Source organism: Cyprinodon tularosa, unplaced genomic scaffold (assembly GCF_016077235.1).
Source record: "Cyprinodon tularosa strain WSP-4 unplaced genomic scaffold, ASM1607723v1 ctg107, whole genome shotgun sequence".
NCBI lineage: Eukaryota > Metazoa > Chordata > Actinopteri > Cyprinodontiformes > Cyprinodontidae > Cyprinodon > Cyprinodon tularosa.
The window spans coordinates 1,279,973-1,300,267 of NW_024037860.1; the positions used below are offsets into that span (position 1 = coordinate 1,279,973).

A 20,295-nucleotide genomic window follows, 5' to 3' on the forward strand; every position below is an offset into this window, starting at 1 on the left:
ATATCCACCGGCTTATCCAATCTGCTGAATGGTAATTTAATTGCTTACCTTTAAAATTTCTACTAGGTGCACGTTTTCACGTAACAAGTTGTTTTAACTGTTTTTTGTTAAAACGCACCACAAATCAGGGCCAGTTTGAGAACGGAGTTTAAAACCTGATGCAAATAGTTAAAAAAAATAGGTGTGAAAGCAAGTTTTTTTCCCTTTTTTTTTAAAAATGAGTTTGCATTAAGATTGAACACTCAAATACAAGGTCAGGGATTTCTGACAAAAACTAGATGCTGTGCAGCAAATCAAAAAGCATAATTGAAATCATCTTAGAAAATTGGATTTAGTTTTTAACCGACCGACCTTGGACAGATCTGTCTGCCTACTGGTCATTAGAGAATTTTTTTTATCTCCATTTCATCTATTACAGTACTGCATTTCAGTATATAAAAAAAAAGACAATCAAAAAACAATAACCGAGGATATTGCTTTTAAAAATGAAGCTATGTTGTTCTATTTTGAAAAACATTTTTATTAGTTTAATTTACAGATACTTCTGAAAACAAAAGCTGAACACAGGATCATCACGATGTCATAAATACAATCTATTGTTCAGCCAAAACTTCCTCAATATTAAAGTTGATGTAGCACTAATGGAGAACAGTCCAAACCTCTTAGAAGCTGCGATGAGGAGGGGGCAGCTCAACCCAATCTGGGACTGTTTAACAGCTAACCATCTACAGCATGGTTTACTTTAGTTTCTAATTTATTTAGAGCTATTGTCTGTTCAAAATTAAATAATCACATAAAAAAAAAATCTAAGAAAGGGAGAAAAGAAAACACTTAAGGATGAACATCTGGTAAAATCGCCGTTATTATTGAGCTGCCGAGTTGCTCCGACTTTACAGAGGAAAAAGGAAACGTGTGAAACCAGATATCTATGACATGGTGATCTGCATGGACTCCAGCATCTCCTCCACAGCCTTTATGGAGCATTTGTTGTCCTTGTTCCCACGACCAGCCAGCTGTATGACAGTAGAGAAAGGAGAGGAGGCAAAAAAAAACAAATTAATGATCTCTTTATTTTGTTTAAACAATTCACATTGAGATATACTAGAGATACACTGACAGGCGCATTCAGTGACTGAGTGAAAACATCCGATTTCCGGTTTGATAACCAGACAGCTCAAAGCTGAAACAATCAGCAACTAGAGTGATTCAAGTTGGCAAACAGGAAGGGCAATCGCCTCCGATTAAAATAAATTATGTTCAAATGTTGTTTAAGTGCCATTTTTATTTGAGGAAAGCTTGAAGTCAGGACTCCAATATTAGTCAGCTTCCACGGCCCCCGGTAGAGGAGAACACAAAACCCTCACTCTCATGTCTGAGCCCCGTCCAGACTGCTTCACAAGAAGAGCCGCAGATCATGACCACAAACGTGTACAAGATAACTCGAGCGTACAAACAAAGGCACACAATCTTTCTACCCAATTTAGCTCTGCAGCAGGAGAGGCAACACGTCCAGAGAAAGAGGACTTCCTGAACTGCAGGCATAGGGCCAGAAATGGAACAATTGTCTGATCAAACCTCCAAGCAGACAGAAAAAATGCCTCTTTATTCGAGTCCTTCCTATTAAAGTGAGGATGGAGTTAGGGCTGCTGTGATCAATATATCAATACCTTTAGTGGAACAGCTTTTCCTCCTGACTGTTGCCTGTGGGGAAGGTCCCACAGCTGCAGTCAGCAGCTCTATCTGACATACACGACAAACAGGGCATCAGAATCACCGCTGAATAAATATGTCCGAAAAAATCTTCAAGTCTGAAACGGTCTAAAACACAGCTGTTCTCCCAGTCAGTAAGAATATAGAGGGCTTTGGATGCTTATTGGAAACCATAGCAATCGTATCTTTCCTCCCCTTATCCTCAGCGGGTTGTGGGGGCAGCAGACTTCCAGACTTCCTTCTGCTCGCGCACCTCCTCCAGGTATGCTGAGGGAAGCCTGAGGTGCACCAAGGCCAACCTGAGAGATGTGTCCTGGGTCGTCCATTGGGCATCCTTCTGGTGGCATGGCCCTGGAACACCTCCTGAGAGGTGTCCAGGGGGGTATCTGACCTCGGCTGACTCTCTAGATGTGGAGAAGCGGCTCTACTCCAAGCCTCTCCCAGATGACTGAGCTCCTCACCCTCTCTCTAACCCCAAAATCCCACATCCACCGCAAGCGCCCCGCTGCGCTCCAGACCGCCTGCTCGAAGCAAAGCCAACAGCCTCCGCTTTTCCTCCCCTCCTGCTCGGCTCTGACTTATTCGGGCTTGAGGAGAGCATGCGCTATATTATTATTAAATTCACAGGAACAAAACATGTGGTAATGAACACTTAATTATGACTTATTAAAAAAATCCCCATCAGCATCCAGCATATGTGCAGTTTCTGCCCAAATAATAAGAATAAGAAGTTTGTTTTGAAGTAAAATGTGATCTTGGAAGTTGTTGTGACTGGATTTGATTAAACTTTTAAGCCTCTCGGTATAAAATAAATATTTTGATGGACATCAGAAATCTGCTTCCTGGTATGTTGAAGTACCAATAGTTTGCATCCAATCATTTCATTAAAGGTTCTTAGTTTTTGGGAATATATAAAATTCTGCTCTATTTTGTAGTTATCAATCCAACGTTATTATATTTTAATTTGACAAACCGGATAAAATCGACGTTCTTCTTCTTGTTTGGTGTGATTGAAACTGCGGATATTGAGCTGGCCGGACCGGAGCAAAAATTAGCTCTATTTTGACGGTGAAGGATGGAGAAGACGTATGTGGACTGTGACGTGTGGAAAAGTAGCAGTGGATGTGGAACAGTTCTCATTGATTAACATGACAGACAAGTGCTATGCATGATGTACGTGAGCGGGGCGGGGCAGAGCGGAGGGCTGACAGAGGATGTGGAATCTGGGGGTAAGGGAGAGCCCAGCAACTCTGTGCAGAAAGCTCAATTCAGCCGCTTGCATCCAGGGCCTCTATTTTTCTGCCATGATCCAGAGTTCATGACCATATTTGAGGGTAGGCACGCAGATCTACAAATTAACAAGGTTTGTCTTTTCGCTCAGCTCTCTCTTCACAAAAACAGCCCGGCGCATTGTCCGCATTTCACCATCAGTCCATCGATCTCTCACTCTATTCTTATCTTACTGCTGAAAAGGACACCAAGAACTTCAGCTCCTCCACTTGAGACAAAAGCTCTCAACTGGAGACCTGAAGGAGACAATTCAGCTTTTTCCAGTCCAGACTATGGCCTCGGACATAGAGGAGCCAATTCTGGCTGCTTCAATCTCGGCTTTAGCTAAGGAGACCAAACCAAAGGGATAAAAGCAAACTGCTTTAAAAGCTGAACACAGTGTGACAATCTTTCTGCAGTTTTTTCCTCTAAGCTGTTCAAGAAAACATTAAAATCTACTATTAAAAACGCATCAACCTGTTTTGATGTGCAGACTTTCAGCAGTTTACTGCATCCATTGTAGCATGTATTCTTTTCTATATTTACCAAGTTTAAACCTCTGTCTTGCTCCCTTAGACTCATGGCAAAAAAAAAACAAAAAAAAAAAGACAACGACATAGCGTTCCTTAAGTCTCCATGACAACTTGTAAGTAAAGCATGGACTTTAGGTCCATGCTTTACTTACAAGTAAGTAAGTATTTTAAGGAAATACTTTTGGTGGTGTAGAAGTAGGCGAGTCGTTTTAATTTATCTTTTAACAAACAAAGAGATCCAAAACACAATTACAATCCAATCAACATCAAACAGGCTAAGGTCAACTTTTCTCTGCATGGAGGAGTTTTATCTTCCAGATAATCACACAGATGTAGATTTGGGAAACATTGTTGTGACTCACTAGGGTCTCTGATGGCCTTACCCATTTACTGTGGGTTCATGACTCATTCTTTGCTTATTATCACCGATGCTTTAGTTTTCAGTGGTTACCCTCTGTGGATCATGGAGCATCTGCATACTTTAGAACATTAGCATCACCAAACCTTTGCTAAAGCAGTTTTAAGTGGTTATTCTCGAGTTGGTCATGTGAAAAAGGACAATAACGTGCTTTAATGTCAATAATGCGTGACAAAGAATTAAGCTGCTGAATTCTGCTTGGCATTTAAGCTCTAATTCGGTTCTCCAAATGTAACAAACAGTTTTCAGAAATATAAACCTTTTCACACTTACATGTTTACCTCCATCAGTTGCATCAATAACCAAAACATGAATTATATTTTACAGCGCAGAAACCACCTGTTTGTATACTGCAGCTGTGGATTAGTAGTTTATTCGGATTAATCTTAAGGAACCAGGTTTGGGTTCGGCTGTGCTCAGTCACCATGATCATTCTCCAAAATATATTTCACATTCTAACAGTCTGGGTAAAAATGCTCAATTTGAACTCTGGGTTAAACCCTTTAAATCTCTTATTCATAGACCCGTTACCTGCTGCATCATGTCATTCTTACAGCTTCAAAATTCAAGAGTGATCCTTTGAAGATGGTGAAATTCACAAGCTGCGCACTGCAGGTAAGCTGGCTGGGAACACTTTCCTCCCAAATATTTGTGTTAAAATAGCCCTGAACTAAAAACATGAACCAAAGAATCAGAAAATGCCAGGTAAATAACAAACCCATGAACTCAAAGTGCTCCAACTTCACTCAACCCTCTCTCCAATAAATCCAAAACAATACATTTTAATAGCTGCAGTGTAGGAAAACCATGCTTGTTCCTTTTTTCACTAAAAAGCACTTCTTTTATTGAGTTGACACGTTTATTCATCCCACCTTTGGCACTGCTGAAGAGTCCACAAACAGGAAGTAGCTGTAACCTAATCCTAGCCCATACTGTTATTTCCATGCTAAAACTTTTTCCTTCCCTTTTTGCCAAACGGACTTAGACAGGGCAGCTGGCGAAGGTATAAAATTGGCTATGTAATTTCCAAAGTGACTCATTCTTCTAGATTTATTGCATGTGCATGTGTGTGTGTGTGTGTGTGTGTAAGAGATGGTGGAGCTGCAATGATCAGTGTTTTTAATTGCTTTGCTGCCTAATGCACCATTAGTCCAGGCCTCATAGTCAATTATCTCCTCAGCCTGAGGTGAGACCACCACATTAACTCCTGCCCTCCTCCTCAACAGAAGGAGCCGACCAGACAACTTCAGATCTATTTAGAGCATCTGATAATAGAGTCGTGAGCCAGTGCTTCGTGACAGAGGAGCTAATCAGGGAATTTGTTTGGAGAGTTGGGGCAGGAGGCCAACCTATGTAGTGTGTCTTTGACCCTCCCTCCCCCCTACCCAACACACACCTATAACCCAGCATCCCCATGTCTCTTACATGTCAGCCAGCCCCACCGATCTAATTACATTTCTTTTCGAATCTGCCTCAATCAGCGTGACCTCCCGCCGACATCTGCAGCTACCTGACCCCCCACCCACCCACTGAGGTATGACAATCACCAGGTACTGAAGGGTAATAAAACTGGACGACTGACACGAACAACACTTTTAAAAGGCAATCAATCAGCCCCTGTGGGCCCACAGCTGTGTGACAGAGGCCCACATCTCTGCTACCTGAGAAAAGCTCCACATGCATTAAAATGGAGGAAGAACAGAAACAATAAGGACATTATTATTATTATTTAAAGTGCTCCACATGTGGGGGGAAAGGTTAACCTACATGCTCGCTGCAAGACATGATTACATATAACAGATGCACAAAATGAAATGTTCCAAAAATAAGAAAATTAAAAACAATCCTCTGGACTTTGTTTCCAAGTTTGAAGATGTTTCAATTGTTTTAATTGCTTCAATTGTTTTTAAAATTCTAGTTATTTAATAAAGTTTCGATTGTTGGTAATTTTCTTTTTTTGGAATGACCATGACCTGGTTGACTGAGAATCTTCACCAGTGAAAATCAAATGTTTAACTAGTAGAGGAAAATACGAGATCTCCCAGAAAATATATCTACTGGATGTGTTTCGGTGGCGCAGTGGTTAGCACAAACAAACAATAAAAAATAATATATTATATATATCATGCCACTTAAACTTTTATCCCCATTTTGGCCTTACTAGAACTTCAAAGTATTTGATTGGCATGGGCGGTTCTAGAGAGGGGCCGACAGGGGCCCCTGCATAACTGGTCCTGGCCCCTGTAGTGAAACCATAAGACTAAATAAAAATGTATGTGCTGGCACAGAAACCGTAAATCATATGGTCCATTGGACAAGTTTTAAAACATTTTTTTGTTTTATTTCCACAATCTTGGAAAAATTAAGCCGTTGCCCTTTTAGCTTAAGTCTTACTAAGGGGGAACTAAGGTTCATGGCTTTGATCATGATGTTTTATTTGAGGTTTCCAGAGGTACAAATGGATTTTTGGATATTAAACAACGAATCATTGCCTGGTTTTTGTTCTGATTCTTTTGTTTGTTGGGCCAATGAAAAAAACACTGGCTCCCCTGGTAAATTTGGTCTAGAACGACCAACATTTATTGGAAATGTATTGAAAAAATAGATGAAGGAAAATGATGCATGATTCTCAAACCTTTTTTTAACCCATTTTTTTATTTTTTTCTATTTTTTATGTAAAGTTCTGAAAAGTGTGGGATTGTGCCATCATTCTAACGGATCCCTAATATGAACTATTTTCAGCTGATTCTTGAAGCAATACTCTCTTCCTTTCATTTATATGGTCAAAATAAACATAAAAATTACAACATAAAGTGCTACACAAATAAAAAAATAGTTAAAAAAATTAACAAATCAAAGAAATTACAAATTAATGACACAAAAGCAAATTAAGGGGGGCTGCAATGCTACACTTTGCCTGATCTCAGGGCATGGCTGCTTCATGCAACAATGTACTGTAATTAGCCAAAAATATGGGCCGGCTGATGTATTGGTTTATCTATAACTCTAAAATATAACACTGTAACGTTAAACTTTATAATCTGCAAGTCAAAATGCATTTCCCTCAGTCACTGAGCCCCTTTATGAGTTGTTTTAAAACATATTGCTTTACTCTGTTAATGTTATTATCTAAATGTTTATAGTGCTTAGGATCATTTTTGTTAATAATAAACACAGTTGGACACATACAGGGCTGTTTAGTTCCAAACAGCCAGCATCACTGATCCCAGATTTGCTCCATATCTGTGGGTAAAGCCCCCGCCCCCCCCCCAAACACACAAGACAGAAAAGAAAATATTTAAGCAGGGAAACATATGCTACCCTACTGGTTATGCTACTGACCAGCTCCTCTCAACACTCTCAGATCGGGTCCTTTTTCAAGGGGATTTGGATTCTTTCCTCAAATTTTTCCACAACAAGGCTTTTCTTTTTGTTCCTGATCACTTAGTCAATCTGAAGTCTCCGCTCAGTACTTTAGTATAAGCCATCGAGATTCATTTATATGGTCAGAAATAAAATAGGTTAATAAAATAAAACACTGCTTCTAAAAGTTGATTACTTTATCGTTGGTTTTTAACATCAATTGACTCAACATAAAAAGGTCCACTCTATAATACCCTCATATCCTGCTGCTGCTCTTTTTATGTAGCAAAGTTTTAGTGGTATTCTAAAATCTGCCTCTTTGTTTCGATAATGCTTTAAAAACCCAGATAAAAACCTTCATGGAAAATCATTCTCTGGCTTTAAATGATGTGGGAATAATCAGCTGGTTTTTCAGCCATGATCTGCAGCTCTGAGCGAATGAAGACAGAGCAGACACATAAAAATACAGGAAGCTCCTGTTTACTGTCAGAGTCATTTCAAGTGGTGTAAAAGCTTTTTATCATAACTGGAGAACTCAGATTTGCTTAACATAATTATATCCTTTTAGAACAGTTTTGCAAGTTATACAGGAAATACTTAGGGTATGTTAATCATTGAAAAATCATGTAGTAGCAAACACTTAATATCTATAATATTTCTTTAATGACCAGTCTGATTCACTTTTTGACCTCATCTGTGAAACAGCAAAGCTCACTTTCAGTAAATCACTACTAACTCAATACAACCATGTTTTTGATCTTAATCTATGAACTAATAAACTTTCCTGTTATGGTCATCTGTGTACCATATTCTGAGTTTATCAGTGTGACAAATCTGCTCACATGTCCTGGTCCAGAGTAAAATCTACAAAGGTTGGTATAATAGTGAGAGCCATGAAAGCAAACTACATTTTCAGGCCCTCAAGCAGTTTGGATTTTGTGTGCATCCACAACATCCACAGACAGAAAACGGGTTCTTGTTGTGTGGAGACTGAAGAGTCATGTGGAAAGCAGTTTTCTCCTGTAGCAGATATGTCAACCGAAAACAAAAAAGTAAGAAAGGTAATGTCCAGGTAAGATACTAACCTTATAGGCTCTATTAATCTGAGCAGCGGCCCAGGCGGCATATTTGATATTGTCCTTCTTCACCTTGGCACTGACTTTAGGACTGGCAGCAATGTGACTGGCAGACTGAAAGAAAAACAGACAACATGAAGAAGAAGTGAAGGAGAGAACAGGGGAAGAAGTGTTCCAGTATCAAAACTTGGTGAAGCGGCAATAAAAACGTAACTGAGATGAATGTGCAACCACGCTTACCATGCACCACTCTACTAGTCATTGTGGCAGAATAAAGAGAAAAAACAGACCTTGGCCTGATGACACAGGGGAAATCATTTACAGGGAGGAAAAAGTGAGCACTTTAATGCTTCATACGTAAATTGTCACTTAACAGGGCCTAATTTCTCCAACACCATTGATTCTCAGTGATGAAAGGACCTTGTATGCTTGAAAAAAAAAAAAAGAAAAAAATGCACTGAGAGGAGTGCCTTGTGAATCACAGTCTGTTCCTGCCCCAACAGTTCCCCTCTGAACCACAAATCCCATGTCTTTCCCATGTTCCTGCCATCATCTCCACACAGCAAACCCCAGCCAACGTACCCAGCCTGCACTTCAAAGCTCTCTCTTATAGTGCTGAAATTTTATCTACATACCAATCAACCTGGTCCTCTTTAAAAAAAAAAAAAATAGTTTGGGTCTTTTTTTTTTTTTTTTTTTTTTTTTAAGCATGAATTTTCGTTGTTTCAATGTTTCAACTCCAGTCAAACCTCAGTTTGGATGATGTCAACCCTGAAAGGCTATCCCTGAATAACAGCGGACGCCATTATGAAGGGGAATCCCCGTGCATGTGTTGTCAGTAAGTGAACCACAGCCCAACTGTGGTCAGTGCTACCAAGTCCACTGTCACACTGACTCACAGGGTTTGGGATGGAGAAAGTTTTCTGCCCTTTCACTGAACTGCCTGCACCTGTCAAATGTTGCAGCTTGCAAAACAAAAATCTTAAAATAGATCCCAGATAAAGCTAAAAAGTCCCACTTCAGATATGAATATTTAATAAGTGATGCACAAAGAAATCGACTGATGTCAGAATGCACCGACTTTACCCTTGAGCAGCGACGATGAGGTGGGTTTGACTCTTAAAATCCATTTTAGGTTTTAATTAAGACAACTTATTTAAGTACTAACAATCTGTTTTAATAACCAGGGCAGCAACAACTTATTATAAACGCATCATCATCACAATAAGGCAATATTACCCAATCTCTTCAACTACAACCAAGTTGTTTCACTTCCAAAAAAATAGACGTCAGCCAGCAACTCATTTTCTATCAAAACCTTCTTGATGCTGAAATAAAGATTTTTTTCCTGGTAGCCGAATAGATTAATTATACTATGGGGTCTGTGTTTGTTAAGAACCAAAGAAAGGTAAACCCTTCACTGCAATATTAACCATTTAATCTCTTTCCCCCATTTTGCAGCCCTGTTTATAACACTTAATTCTGGAAGCTGTCACTGAGTGAAGACCATCTTTACACACGTCAATTTGAGGCTCTTAATCTAAATGGTTTTCGATTAAATCTGTTCACTCTTTGCTACAACAGATTCAGTAGGAAAGGCTTTCAACGAGGATGAGGAAAAAAGTGAGTTTTCCTAAAGTGTATATGTAAGGTCTAACACGGATGTTGGATGACAAAGTGTAGCTAGCAGTCTCTACATTAGTACCAATTAAGGTCCGTTTGGAGGCTGGGGCCAAGCTCTGTATTTATAAAGCATATTGGAGTACCAATACAATTTACGGAATTTACTCCTGCTTTCAAATGTAAGAATTGATCAACTTTCTCAAGTCTAAAAATCCCTCCAACTTATTCAGCATTTAACAGACCTCTGATGTGTCTTAGGTGGGTTAGAGGTGCCACTAGAGGATTGCATGGAGGGGAGAGAGACGTCCACCAACGTTCAACGAGCAAAAGACGCTTCGGCTTTGACAACACACAACTGATCAGAAGGGATCCAAGAAAAGAAAATTTAAAAAAACAATCCACTGGACTAGGTGGATTTGGACCAAGTTTGAAGACGTTTTGATTCCCATCCAGGAAGCTTTTTTTAATTCAAAAAGTCAGGAATAGCGTTGAGTTTGAGGTTTTATAGAGCCTGCAATGCCCCATAACCGGCTAACGAAAGAAGCCAAACTACCCCATTCCAAAGGGGTGAACCCTTCGTCTGTTTCAATTTTGCATGTTTTCAAAAGAAAAAGAAGGTTCTGTCTGGCTACTGTATTAAACCTTGAACTCAACGCTATTCCTTACATTTGGAATTGAAAAAGCTTCCTGGATGGGAGGCGAAACGTATTCCAACTTGGAAACAAAGTCCAGTGGATTGTTTTTTAAATTTCGTGTTTTGGAATGACTATGACCTGGATGACTGAAAATCTTCACCAGCATCAGAAGGTATCGTTTGGATGCAACAGGTAGAATTTATAATGTGGACTTAAGGTACATAATCTCACAAGTAAACACATGCAGCAGATCTTCATGCTGGAATTATTAAAAGCCATTATAATGCTCCAACACGAAATTGAACATGGACAGCATTTCCATCAGTTTCTAACAAAATAACATCTGATAACATCATTTAGGATAAAAATAACCAGTGACCATGCGTCACTTAAACAAAGCCACAAAATTATCCCGTAATCATGGCTGTGTTAGAAATTCATGGAAAAAAACATGAATAACTGAATGCTAGCTGGTGCTAATTCATAAAATTGCAGCATGTTTTCCATAACAAACTCCTCTAAGCCCATTTTGAGATTTTTAAATAGTCCTGTATGTGACTGATAGAACTTCTCCAATCAACGCTCATAAAGGAGTCTAATAATTAAAAATTAATAGACGCGTCTGTTAACCCGCTTTGTTAATGGCAAAAAAAAAAAATTTTTTTTGTAATCTTTTGGCAAAACAAAAACTCATAAGAGAATAACTTTTTTTGGTGACATCGAGAGACTTTTTTTTTCTTTGGATGGTTTCCATTGGTTTACCAGACTTTATTGCAAAATTTAGGCTGTGTTATACTGGAGATAACACTGGGCCATCACAGCCATCAATAAACAGTTCTAGCTTTGGTCAATTCAATAGACTTAGAAGTGACATAAGCTAAAATTCCATTTACGGCACCAGGTACCATCGTAACCCGCTGTGAGAATCACACTGAAGATTTTGCCTTACACTTTAAGTGAGACACTTGATAAGCAACTTTTAAGTCGAACTTATAACAGATTATTTTTGCTTATAAGTCGACTCTTAAGAGTGATCTTGGGACTAATTCTAAGAAGTTTAATAAATACGCACCAAGCTCTATAAACCATGTCTTTATGGATTCTGCTGTGGGGACTGGTATGGAACCGTCCAAAATGTCTAAGTTTCATCACTGCAACTAAGGGAAACCCACCTAACTCCTTAAAAAAAGAAATGAATAGCCAAACTGCTGAACTTCCTACTTGACAGTGCAGTTGGGCAGCAGGGTTGCAGTTGTTTGGGGTGATGCTTATACCAAACAACACCCTGGGTGTGTAAACCTACCAGCGCTCTGCTCATCCGCTTCCAGTGTAATTGTGGGTTTTCTCTTGGAACTGCAGCTTCCTCCCAGTCAGCAAACATGACCGTGAGGTTAATGGGTTACCTGAAATCTCGCGTGGATACGAGTATCCGTGTTGCTGTGATAGGCAGATGATCCCTCTTGGGTGTATCCTACCTACTGCTGCACCTACTGCTGAAAATCAGCACCAGCCCAGTCCCAATGCTGTAGGGTTATGGACAACTGATCGATGGATGCACATACAGTTAGGTAAGTGCTTTTCTCCTGGCAAAGGCCAAACCCAAACTCGTTTATTTGATAGCTAAAAAAAGAGGAACGATCTTTCACTGTAGACAAGATGGCGACCTCAGAGTCCAGTGGCAGAGTGCTTTAGATGCTTTGTGATAGACTCTATGATGTCAGGCTTGGATATAGCAGCTCCCCTTAGAGAAAAAACTTTCCTGTATGGTCTCTACCCACTGTGCTGGAGCTCCTCTGAAATCTTTGGAAACTTATTTCTGCTCAGTCAAGAGCTAGAGGCTTCAAATACTATGCTCTTTTTCATCAAATGATCCTACTTTTTTCAAATAGCCGTGGTGGCTGATTTGGTTTTACTCCATAGCTCCACTTTGCTATATTTTCACTACAGGTTGACACAAATAATAATAATAAATGAATTGTATTGATCTCACATTGGAGAAATTTACCTCTGCATTTAACCCAGCCCCTTGGGGAGTAGTGGGCTGCCATTGTGAGGTACCCGGGGAGCAGTGTGTTGTTAAGGGTCTTGCTCAGAGACCCAGAGTGGCAGTCTGTGGGAGTGGGACTCCAACTCAGAACCTCAGGATTCCAAGCTCTATTCCCTAACCAATTGGCCGCCACTACCCTAACTCAATATTTAGGAGCAAGAAAATTTCAGGATGAGACTGATTGGACAGGTGGCATCCAATGACGGTACCACACAGAGCACTGGAGGAAGACCTGTTTCTTGACAAATGTTTGTAGAAATAATTTACATTTCTAACAAATAATCCAATAAGGCCCATAAGTCCTGTATAAAGCAATGACTGCTGCATTACTGTGCATCATTACACTGACTCGCTTGCTTATCTGTCCTTCTCCTCATGGACTTACTGCTACCACCTCTGTGAGGCTTCACAAGGTGTGAGCCTCTATGTGGTGACTGGACTTTATGAGAAATCCCAGAGCAGAGAGGTGAAAAACCACTAGAGCTCTGTGGGAGAGACACACTTCCCTCAGCACCTTACATTCCCAGCACTGCTTTGTTTGTGTTTTTATGTCATGTCTCCCTTACATGCATTTCCCTGGCAATAGCTGACAATGTCCTGTTTAAACAAACCTGCAGAGCGATGGCAGCAATCAAATCAGCACCTGACTGGATAATTTGCCTGTGACAAAATACCTGCTGGGGTTGGGCCGTTGTTGCTGATATTTCTGTTTTACACTGTCAGTACTTTTATGTAAATAGAACATAACATTGGTCAAATAAAGCCCTGCAAAGCAGGAGACTTTTCCAATGCCGGGGTTCGTTCTCTGAGTCAGCAGTGAGCTGACCTGTCTGAGAGCCCCTTTTGTTTCCCCCCACAAAAACACACAGAAGGTCTTACTTAACTCTCATTGTGGCCAACCCTAACCTTGACAAACCGCAGGGTTACAAAAATGGTTCTGCAGTTCCTTTCCCCCCCCCTTTTTTTTTTCTTTTCTCGTGTTGCTTTATTCTTTAAAGTAAGGCAGCACTCACCATATAGAGACCAAACAAGGCCCTCATGTTCCGGTTGTTTAACCTCAGTGCCTGGGCAAAATACTTTCTGGCAAGCTCCAGGTTTTCCATCCCCCCTTGTGTATACTTCACCTGTGAGAGACAACACATTGCATTGCCAAAAGAGCAACTCAAGCAATTACAGCATGACATCCTAACAACCAGTACATGGATACCTTGAGTAAATAACTTATTTTATAATTCTACTGTATATTCCCTGTGACATTCATTGGTCCCACCCTTTAACCAAGGCAGCATTCAGATTTAACTTTCTGTGAAAGGGACAGTTAAAGACTTTGAATTTAAGTTAGTTTGAGAAAGTTATAAGCAGTGGATATCTCAGTTGCAGTAACTATTTTAGTGTTTTTAATTAGTAGATATCCAGATTAATTTGATTGAAGCTTACTACAAGTCTGAGAGAAGCCATGACCAAGGTAGATTTAAAGATGCCTTGGGGGGACACAGATATCCTCCCCCAATTACACTAGTTTTTAAGTATAGACTAGTTCTGACTTTTTGCTCTAGATGTTTCTGTGTTTAGAATAATAACCTTACAGGAAAGTAGACAATTGTCACCAATAAAATTCCTGAGCAAAACGCACAATAAGTAGGTTTAAAGCATATCTGGCCAGAGTAACATAAAAGAAAATGGAGAAAAAATAAATGTCTAATTTAAAGGTATATTGGAGGATTTTCGTGAATTTTTTAAAAGACCCTCCCCTCCACTTTCCTATTTCTAATTTCCAGCTACAACTTCTTTTTATTCTTATGTAAGCTTAAACAGAACCTTACAAACAAAAACAATGTGTCTGTTTAACAATGAACCCACCTCGGCGTACTGCTCGCAGTACAAGTGATTGTGAGGATTGGTCATCATCAGCTCCTCCAGACAAAACGCAGCTTTTCCATAGCTGTGGGAATGACAAAGCAGGCGGTAAGTTAATGGATACAGCTCAGGATGAGTCATCCCTTAGTTCACTCAGCATCTTAAAATTCACCAGCAAGTTTAGAGATTTAAACCTTTTCCATCCATCTACCGTGCTGCTCTACTCTCCCTTGATGACATTGACTCTGGATCCTTTTTAATGTTTATGCCCGTTTAGTGTTTAAACCTCTTTTAAAAGCACACCGCAGACTTTGTGACCTAAAGAGTTGACGCATAAAGGCTGATTTATACTTCGAAACTAGGTTGTCTGCATAGGTGTCGCAGCGAACTGAAAGACGTCCCCGCCCCCTCCGCAGACACTCTGCTGCACCTCTCCCAAATTGTAGGTGACCGCAGACAGTGCCACAGACAGGAGGTGGGCTTGTTTTGTTATTAAGACTGCAATTGCGGTCCGTTGTCGGACAAACTTGCCCCCACTTCCTCACCATCTTGGCCTTATCTAGACCCACAGCGTATAACGCAGACCACGCTCAAAATTGAGCATAAATCAAAAATGTCTGCGTCAAGCTTACTGCGACAAGTATGTGTATAGTTCCATCTGAAATTAATGACAATAGTATTTTTTATGGTTATTGAGTCAAATATGTCGTGTATAATCTTTAATTTATTGAAAGTTTGTCCCTGTACAAATATCAGAGCACAGATTACAATATCTCTGCATTGTGGGGACCATAATTATGATATTTGTGACGACGGTACTGCTGATGAAGCTGCTCGAATGTTATTAGCACCTGGAAGAGTAGTGAGAAGTTCAGCATCCATTCTTTGCCTAAAGAGAATGTACGGGTGGTGAAAGAAGAGGAAGGTTGGACCTCTTCCAGCCTCCTTATTTTCAAAGACCTCAAAGGACCCAGTCCAGATAGACGGGTCCTTGGAGGATGCAGCCTCTGAAATCGAACACAATGTCTCCCACATAAACCCTCTTCTGGTCCGGTGAGAAATAGCTGACTGCTAACAGGTTGGCTTGAAGTTATTATTGGAGAGGTTCCTGATTCCATTTGATAGTTGTCAGCAAGTCAATGTTTGTACAAAACCATGAATTGTAAACAGTCAATAAAGCCGAAAATGCATCCCTAAGGATAGCATTACACGATGAACTAAAGGCATACACTCCTGTGCAGCAAACAAAATACAAGAAAGCAGAAATTACAATGTAGGACCACAAAGAAAAAGACAACACAGCTTTTCTATGCATGCATTTAAAAAGAAATTAAGTCCAATTTCAACACATTCAACAATATTCTCTCCCTCCCCCCACCAACTTCCTTTTTTCATAAGCTGCCTAAGAGAACTTCAAAGAACATTTCACAAACATATCTTCTATCAAATACCTTCCAGCATTTTCAAAGAACAAGGCAAAAGCTGGGAAGTGAAGAGAACCGTGACTCAAATGTTCAATGCGAGAACATGGAGAACTTATCAGCCTACTTAACATCTTCCATTGTAACCAGTTGAAAGATTAGCAGTGCAGCCAGGAGGGGAACGTTGGGACACAGAGAGAAATAAACATTGGGAAGGAGTTGAGTGGAAGGGGAGATCAGAGGGCTTGAAGGGTTGAGGGGCTGCTTACAATTACCACTTCCTTTCCATAAAGACTTTCAGATGTGCTTGTGTAGAGGCCGTGGCTTGCATCACAGCTCACCCCGTCAGCCATCAAGCAGAGTCTTGTACCACATCCAGAACCCTAACCCCCTGTACTCCTCCTCTAAGCCATCTAAACTCTAACATTACCAAACTGCTCCCTAAATGAGGTCCCTAAACTAACTCCTAACCAGGCTTCTTAAGCAGGGTTGTAGCCGCTATGCAAGACTACAGAAATTTTATTGTTTGCTTTGGAGGTTAGCAAAACCACCAGCAGTTGCTTTCCTCTCTAACACCACACTCCGGCTGCAGAGAAGACAGAAATTGATTTAGACTCGGAAAAGTATGTCTGAGTAAAAATTGTTACTATTTAAAATTCAATTTTGGGTTACCAGTTAAATATTTTAGGTCGAATTCAAACCAGCACCAGAATGATGGAGAGCTTTGGAGCAATTACTGCCGATAACCGAATCCCCAGTCACAACATCGCTGGAATAATGATTGTTTAACAGCTTGGAAATTGTTATTTAGATACCAAGAGTTGGTGCTTCTCTTACAGCAACAAAGCAGACACACATCGCTTTGGTTATTATTAGCTCCCAGGGTGTTGCACACAGAGGGTATGATAGTTTATTTCTCAAGCACGATTGAAAAATAACCTGTGTTTTCTCTGGCTGGGAGAAGGGAGGAGGAGCAACACCTTCTCCTGGGAATCTCACAGCAAGAGTTCTCCAGCTTTACCCCTCTGGAAAACCCTGGTGATAACGCCCGGCTGCCCGGAAGAGGAGGAGGAGGGGAAACAGGGAGTTTGTAACCCAAAATAAAGAAAAGAATGAAAAGAAATTGACACGCCTGTAGATAAGGGGCTGTGGGAGTGAATGGTGTGATATTAGAAGTGTTGGGATTAGCCGGGAGATAATAGTCTCACCCTTGGATTTCCTCTGGCAACTACAGCCATGAAGCCTCCCAGACAAAAGCAGCAAATATCCAATAAGTAGCCGTCCGACTGTGCAACACATTCCTCTTGCCGCTACCTTCGTACCAGAGCAACCGCAGAGACAAGAGTCTACACAAACGGGCTTTAAAAAGGACATATTAACAGCTGCAGCCGCTGCTTCGCTGACCTCTGAACCTTAAAACGCTCTCAGATACAACAAAACTGACACCAATAATTTCATGTTTTTGTAGCTATGCTTTTGTTGATCCGGAAATTCATCTCAACCACTTGCATATATTCATCAGTAGGAGGTCAGGGAGTGTGAAGAGGCTTAAGACTGAAATCCTATCAGACTACTCTTATGTGACAAACAGGGACAAGACTCTATTCAGACCTTTGGCTGAGTTATGCATCTTAGTCTCCTCTATTGTGGTCATCCAAAAGCGCTCAAGAGATCTAATCACATCTAATGTTTAGGTGACATGTTCATTTTGTTGAAAGAACCATATAACGGCTTCACACAGACGTAGACTCCCACAGTGCCTTAGAAAAATATTCTAACTACATCAGCTTTTACACTTTTTATCGCATAACTACAAAACTCCAATAAATGCTATGTGACGAATAAAAGAAACTTGTCAAGGAGAAAAGAATTCCGCCTGGTTTTCACAATAAAAGCAGACATGCGTGTGGTGCCATTCTTTAAGAAAAATATAACGCAGCTGCAAGTCTATTAAGGACTTCTGTGCCAGCTTTTCACCGTTAAGAGTCTGAAAGTCTCAACTTTTCTATTCTAAATACCTAAACCCAACCAGATCAGATAAAAGTTGCCTGTGATGATCCATTTAAGTATTCCTTCAGAATTTGCAATGGTGTCCTGGACTAATGGAGGCATTATAACATAAATGTTATTTTTGTTAGCTTTGGCTATAGGGGCTATTGGTATTCTACTGGGAAGTAAACCTCATTCAAACTTTAAAGTATTCTAGAGCCTCTAACAGATTTTATTTTAGATATTAGCTCTACTTCCATCCATCTGCTATTTTATCAACTCAAACCAACCGCCTAGTCTGTCCTAAAGGAAAGCATCCCCACCGCATTATGATGTTCACGTTAGTTTTTATGACAGACAAGCCCATTAAAATACACTGCAGTTGGAGGGTGTAAAGTAACTAAATGTGCAACTTCTTTAGTAAAACTGGGCCATGAAGTCACATCTGCTCACCTGAATGAATGCTTGAATGAGGTAGACCCAAACCTTTTTTAATCTTAGAAGCTTAGAGACATTCTGTAAGTTTTTACTGAAAAAAAAAAAAAAAAAATGTAATATAACCGTTCTATTTGACTCTTTATGACTAAAAACATTGTTTGATGAACAGACGGACTCATCAGTAGGTCAGGCTGATGCATCTATAAGCCGGGGTGGAAATTCTGTCTGTGAAGTCAAGCGTGTTCATGTTAAATAGATCTGACCTAGCCAACAACCTAACAAGCTGTCACAAGTGCAAAGCAACGAAATTCACTCCCTGCATTTAACCCATCCTCTCGGGCAGCAGTTGGCTGCCATTTTGCGGGGCCTGGGGAGCAGGGTGGGGTTAAAGGTCTTTGTTCAGGGACCCAAAGTGGCAGTCTGCGGGAGTGAGTTTCGTACTCACAACCTGAGTATTCCAAGCTCTATGCCCTAACCACTAGGCCGCCACTCCCCCTAATTTTATGGATACTGAGAAGCGACTGGGATCCAGCTCAACTCAGACACACATGGCTACTCCGTGTAAAGTGAAAAAAGTAAAAAAAAAATAAAAAAAAAAATAAAATTGTTAAGTACGAGTGCAAGCTACAAAAAAAGAGCAGAAGAATGCTGCAGTTTAGTGTTTTGACCACAGGTGGCAGTATCATTAGAAAACTCTGTAAAGCCTCTTTAAGCCGGGCACACACTGTAAGGTTTTTTTAATTGTTGCACGCAGCTTCAGCTCACACTGTAGGACGAAACTGCAGGGATTGGTCGTACAATGCGAGTTCACAGCTCACGATTTATGTCCTCACCCTGTGCGGCTCAACGCTCTGATGCGATCTACCTGCTCACACTGTACGTCTAAAAACCATGTCTGCCTCAGCTTCGCAGTGAGATGAAGCTACTTGGACTCGTCTGTCCGGAGGCCAAACAAGTAAAGAGGAATATAAAGCTCACTAGAGTGAAACACGCTGCCATTTGTGCAATTAGGTGCTGAAAGCCCTAAAAAGAAAAGGCGACAGAGTATTTGGACAAAGACATGGCTGAGCAAACATGGCTACTACAGTCTGTCAATTTCACAGAAAGAACTCCATTTCAACCATACCCCCCGCCATGCTTCTGTGTTTTCGTCTGTACACCACACGATGGACCATCAGGCTGAAAGTCAGCCTGATTGAAAAATTCTCGCACGACTGAAAAGTCGGAAAAGAAAAAAAAAAAAATCGTACAGTGTATGATCAGCTTTAATTAATCAAATCTAATATGGCTTTATTAATAACTTTTTCTTATGCTAAACTACATGTTATTTTTAAAGCTTGTTAATAGTTGTATTTTACAAGATTATTAAACATTAATACCTAAAAGCATAAATTCTTTTAAGCCCCAAAAATATATACTTACTCATGTTCATTAATGTAGAGCTCTGATAATTCGTGCCACGCTTCTTGATCACCAACGAACCTGCAAACAGAAAACACAATTACATTACCTCTTTTCTAACATAGTGAACTTATTCTACTTACCAAATGTAATTATGCTAATACCAACCAAACTGCAATAATCAAAGTGGGGATTTGCCGTCTTTATTGATAGCAGATTCCTTTCTTAATAAAAGCTAATGGAGATGAAGAGGAAGGATGGCTGAACACTCACTGCTCCAGATACTCATTGAGTTCCCTTATGGCTTCAGTGCTCTTCCCCTGGGCTCTCAGTATAGAAATCTTGCGCTTCCTCACTGCCTATAGAGGAGAGAGTAAACAGGATTAACGTATCTGTTTAAGTGTTGCTGTGAGCTTCAGAGTTACATCTCGTAGTGCAAGTAAAGGCATCTCTTAAACCTAAACTTTGAGATTAGATTTCCTGAAAGACGAGGCTTCTTAGCAGCAGTCAAAAAC

The 20,295-nt window shown here is 40.3% G+C and overlaps 1 protein-coding gene across 1 annotated transcript in view; it reads right to left on the minus strand.

Annotated features, from left to right (window-relative positions):
• Positions 1 to 499: 499 nt before the first annotated feature.
• emc2 (ER membrane protein complex subunit 2) overlaps positions 500 to 20,295 on the minus strand; it is a 36,625-nt gene continuing 16,829 nt past the window's right edge. Inside the window, exons 6-11 of the mRNA XM_038288793.1 lie at positions 20,054 to 20,139; positions 19,802 to 19,861; positions 14,535 to 14,616; positions 13,688 to 13,798; positions 8,379 to 8,483; positions 500 to 1,013 (exon numbers count right to left, since the gene is read on the minus strand). Of these exons, the coding sequence (XP_038144721.1) occupies positions 927 to 1,013; positions 8,379 to 8,483; positions 13,688 to 13,798; positions 14,535 to 14,616; positions 19,802 to 19,861; positions 20,054 to 20,139 (531 nt within the window). The 3' untranslated portion in view covers positions 500 to 926. The remainder of the gene's footprint in view (positions 1,014 to 8,378; positions 8,484 to 13,687; positions 13,799 to 14,534; positions 14,617 to 19,801; positions 19,862 to 20,053; positions 20,140 to 20,295) is intronic.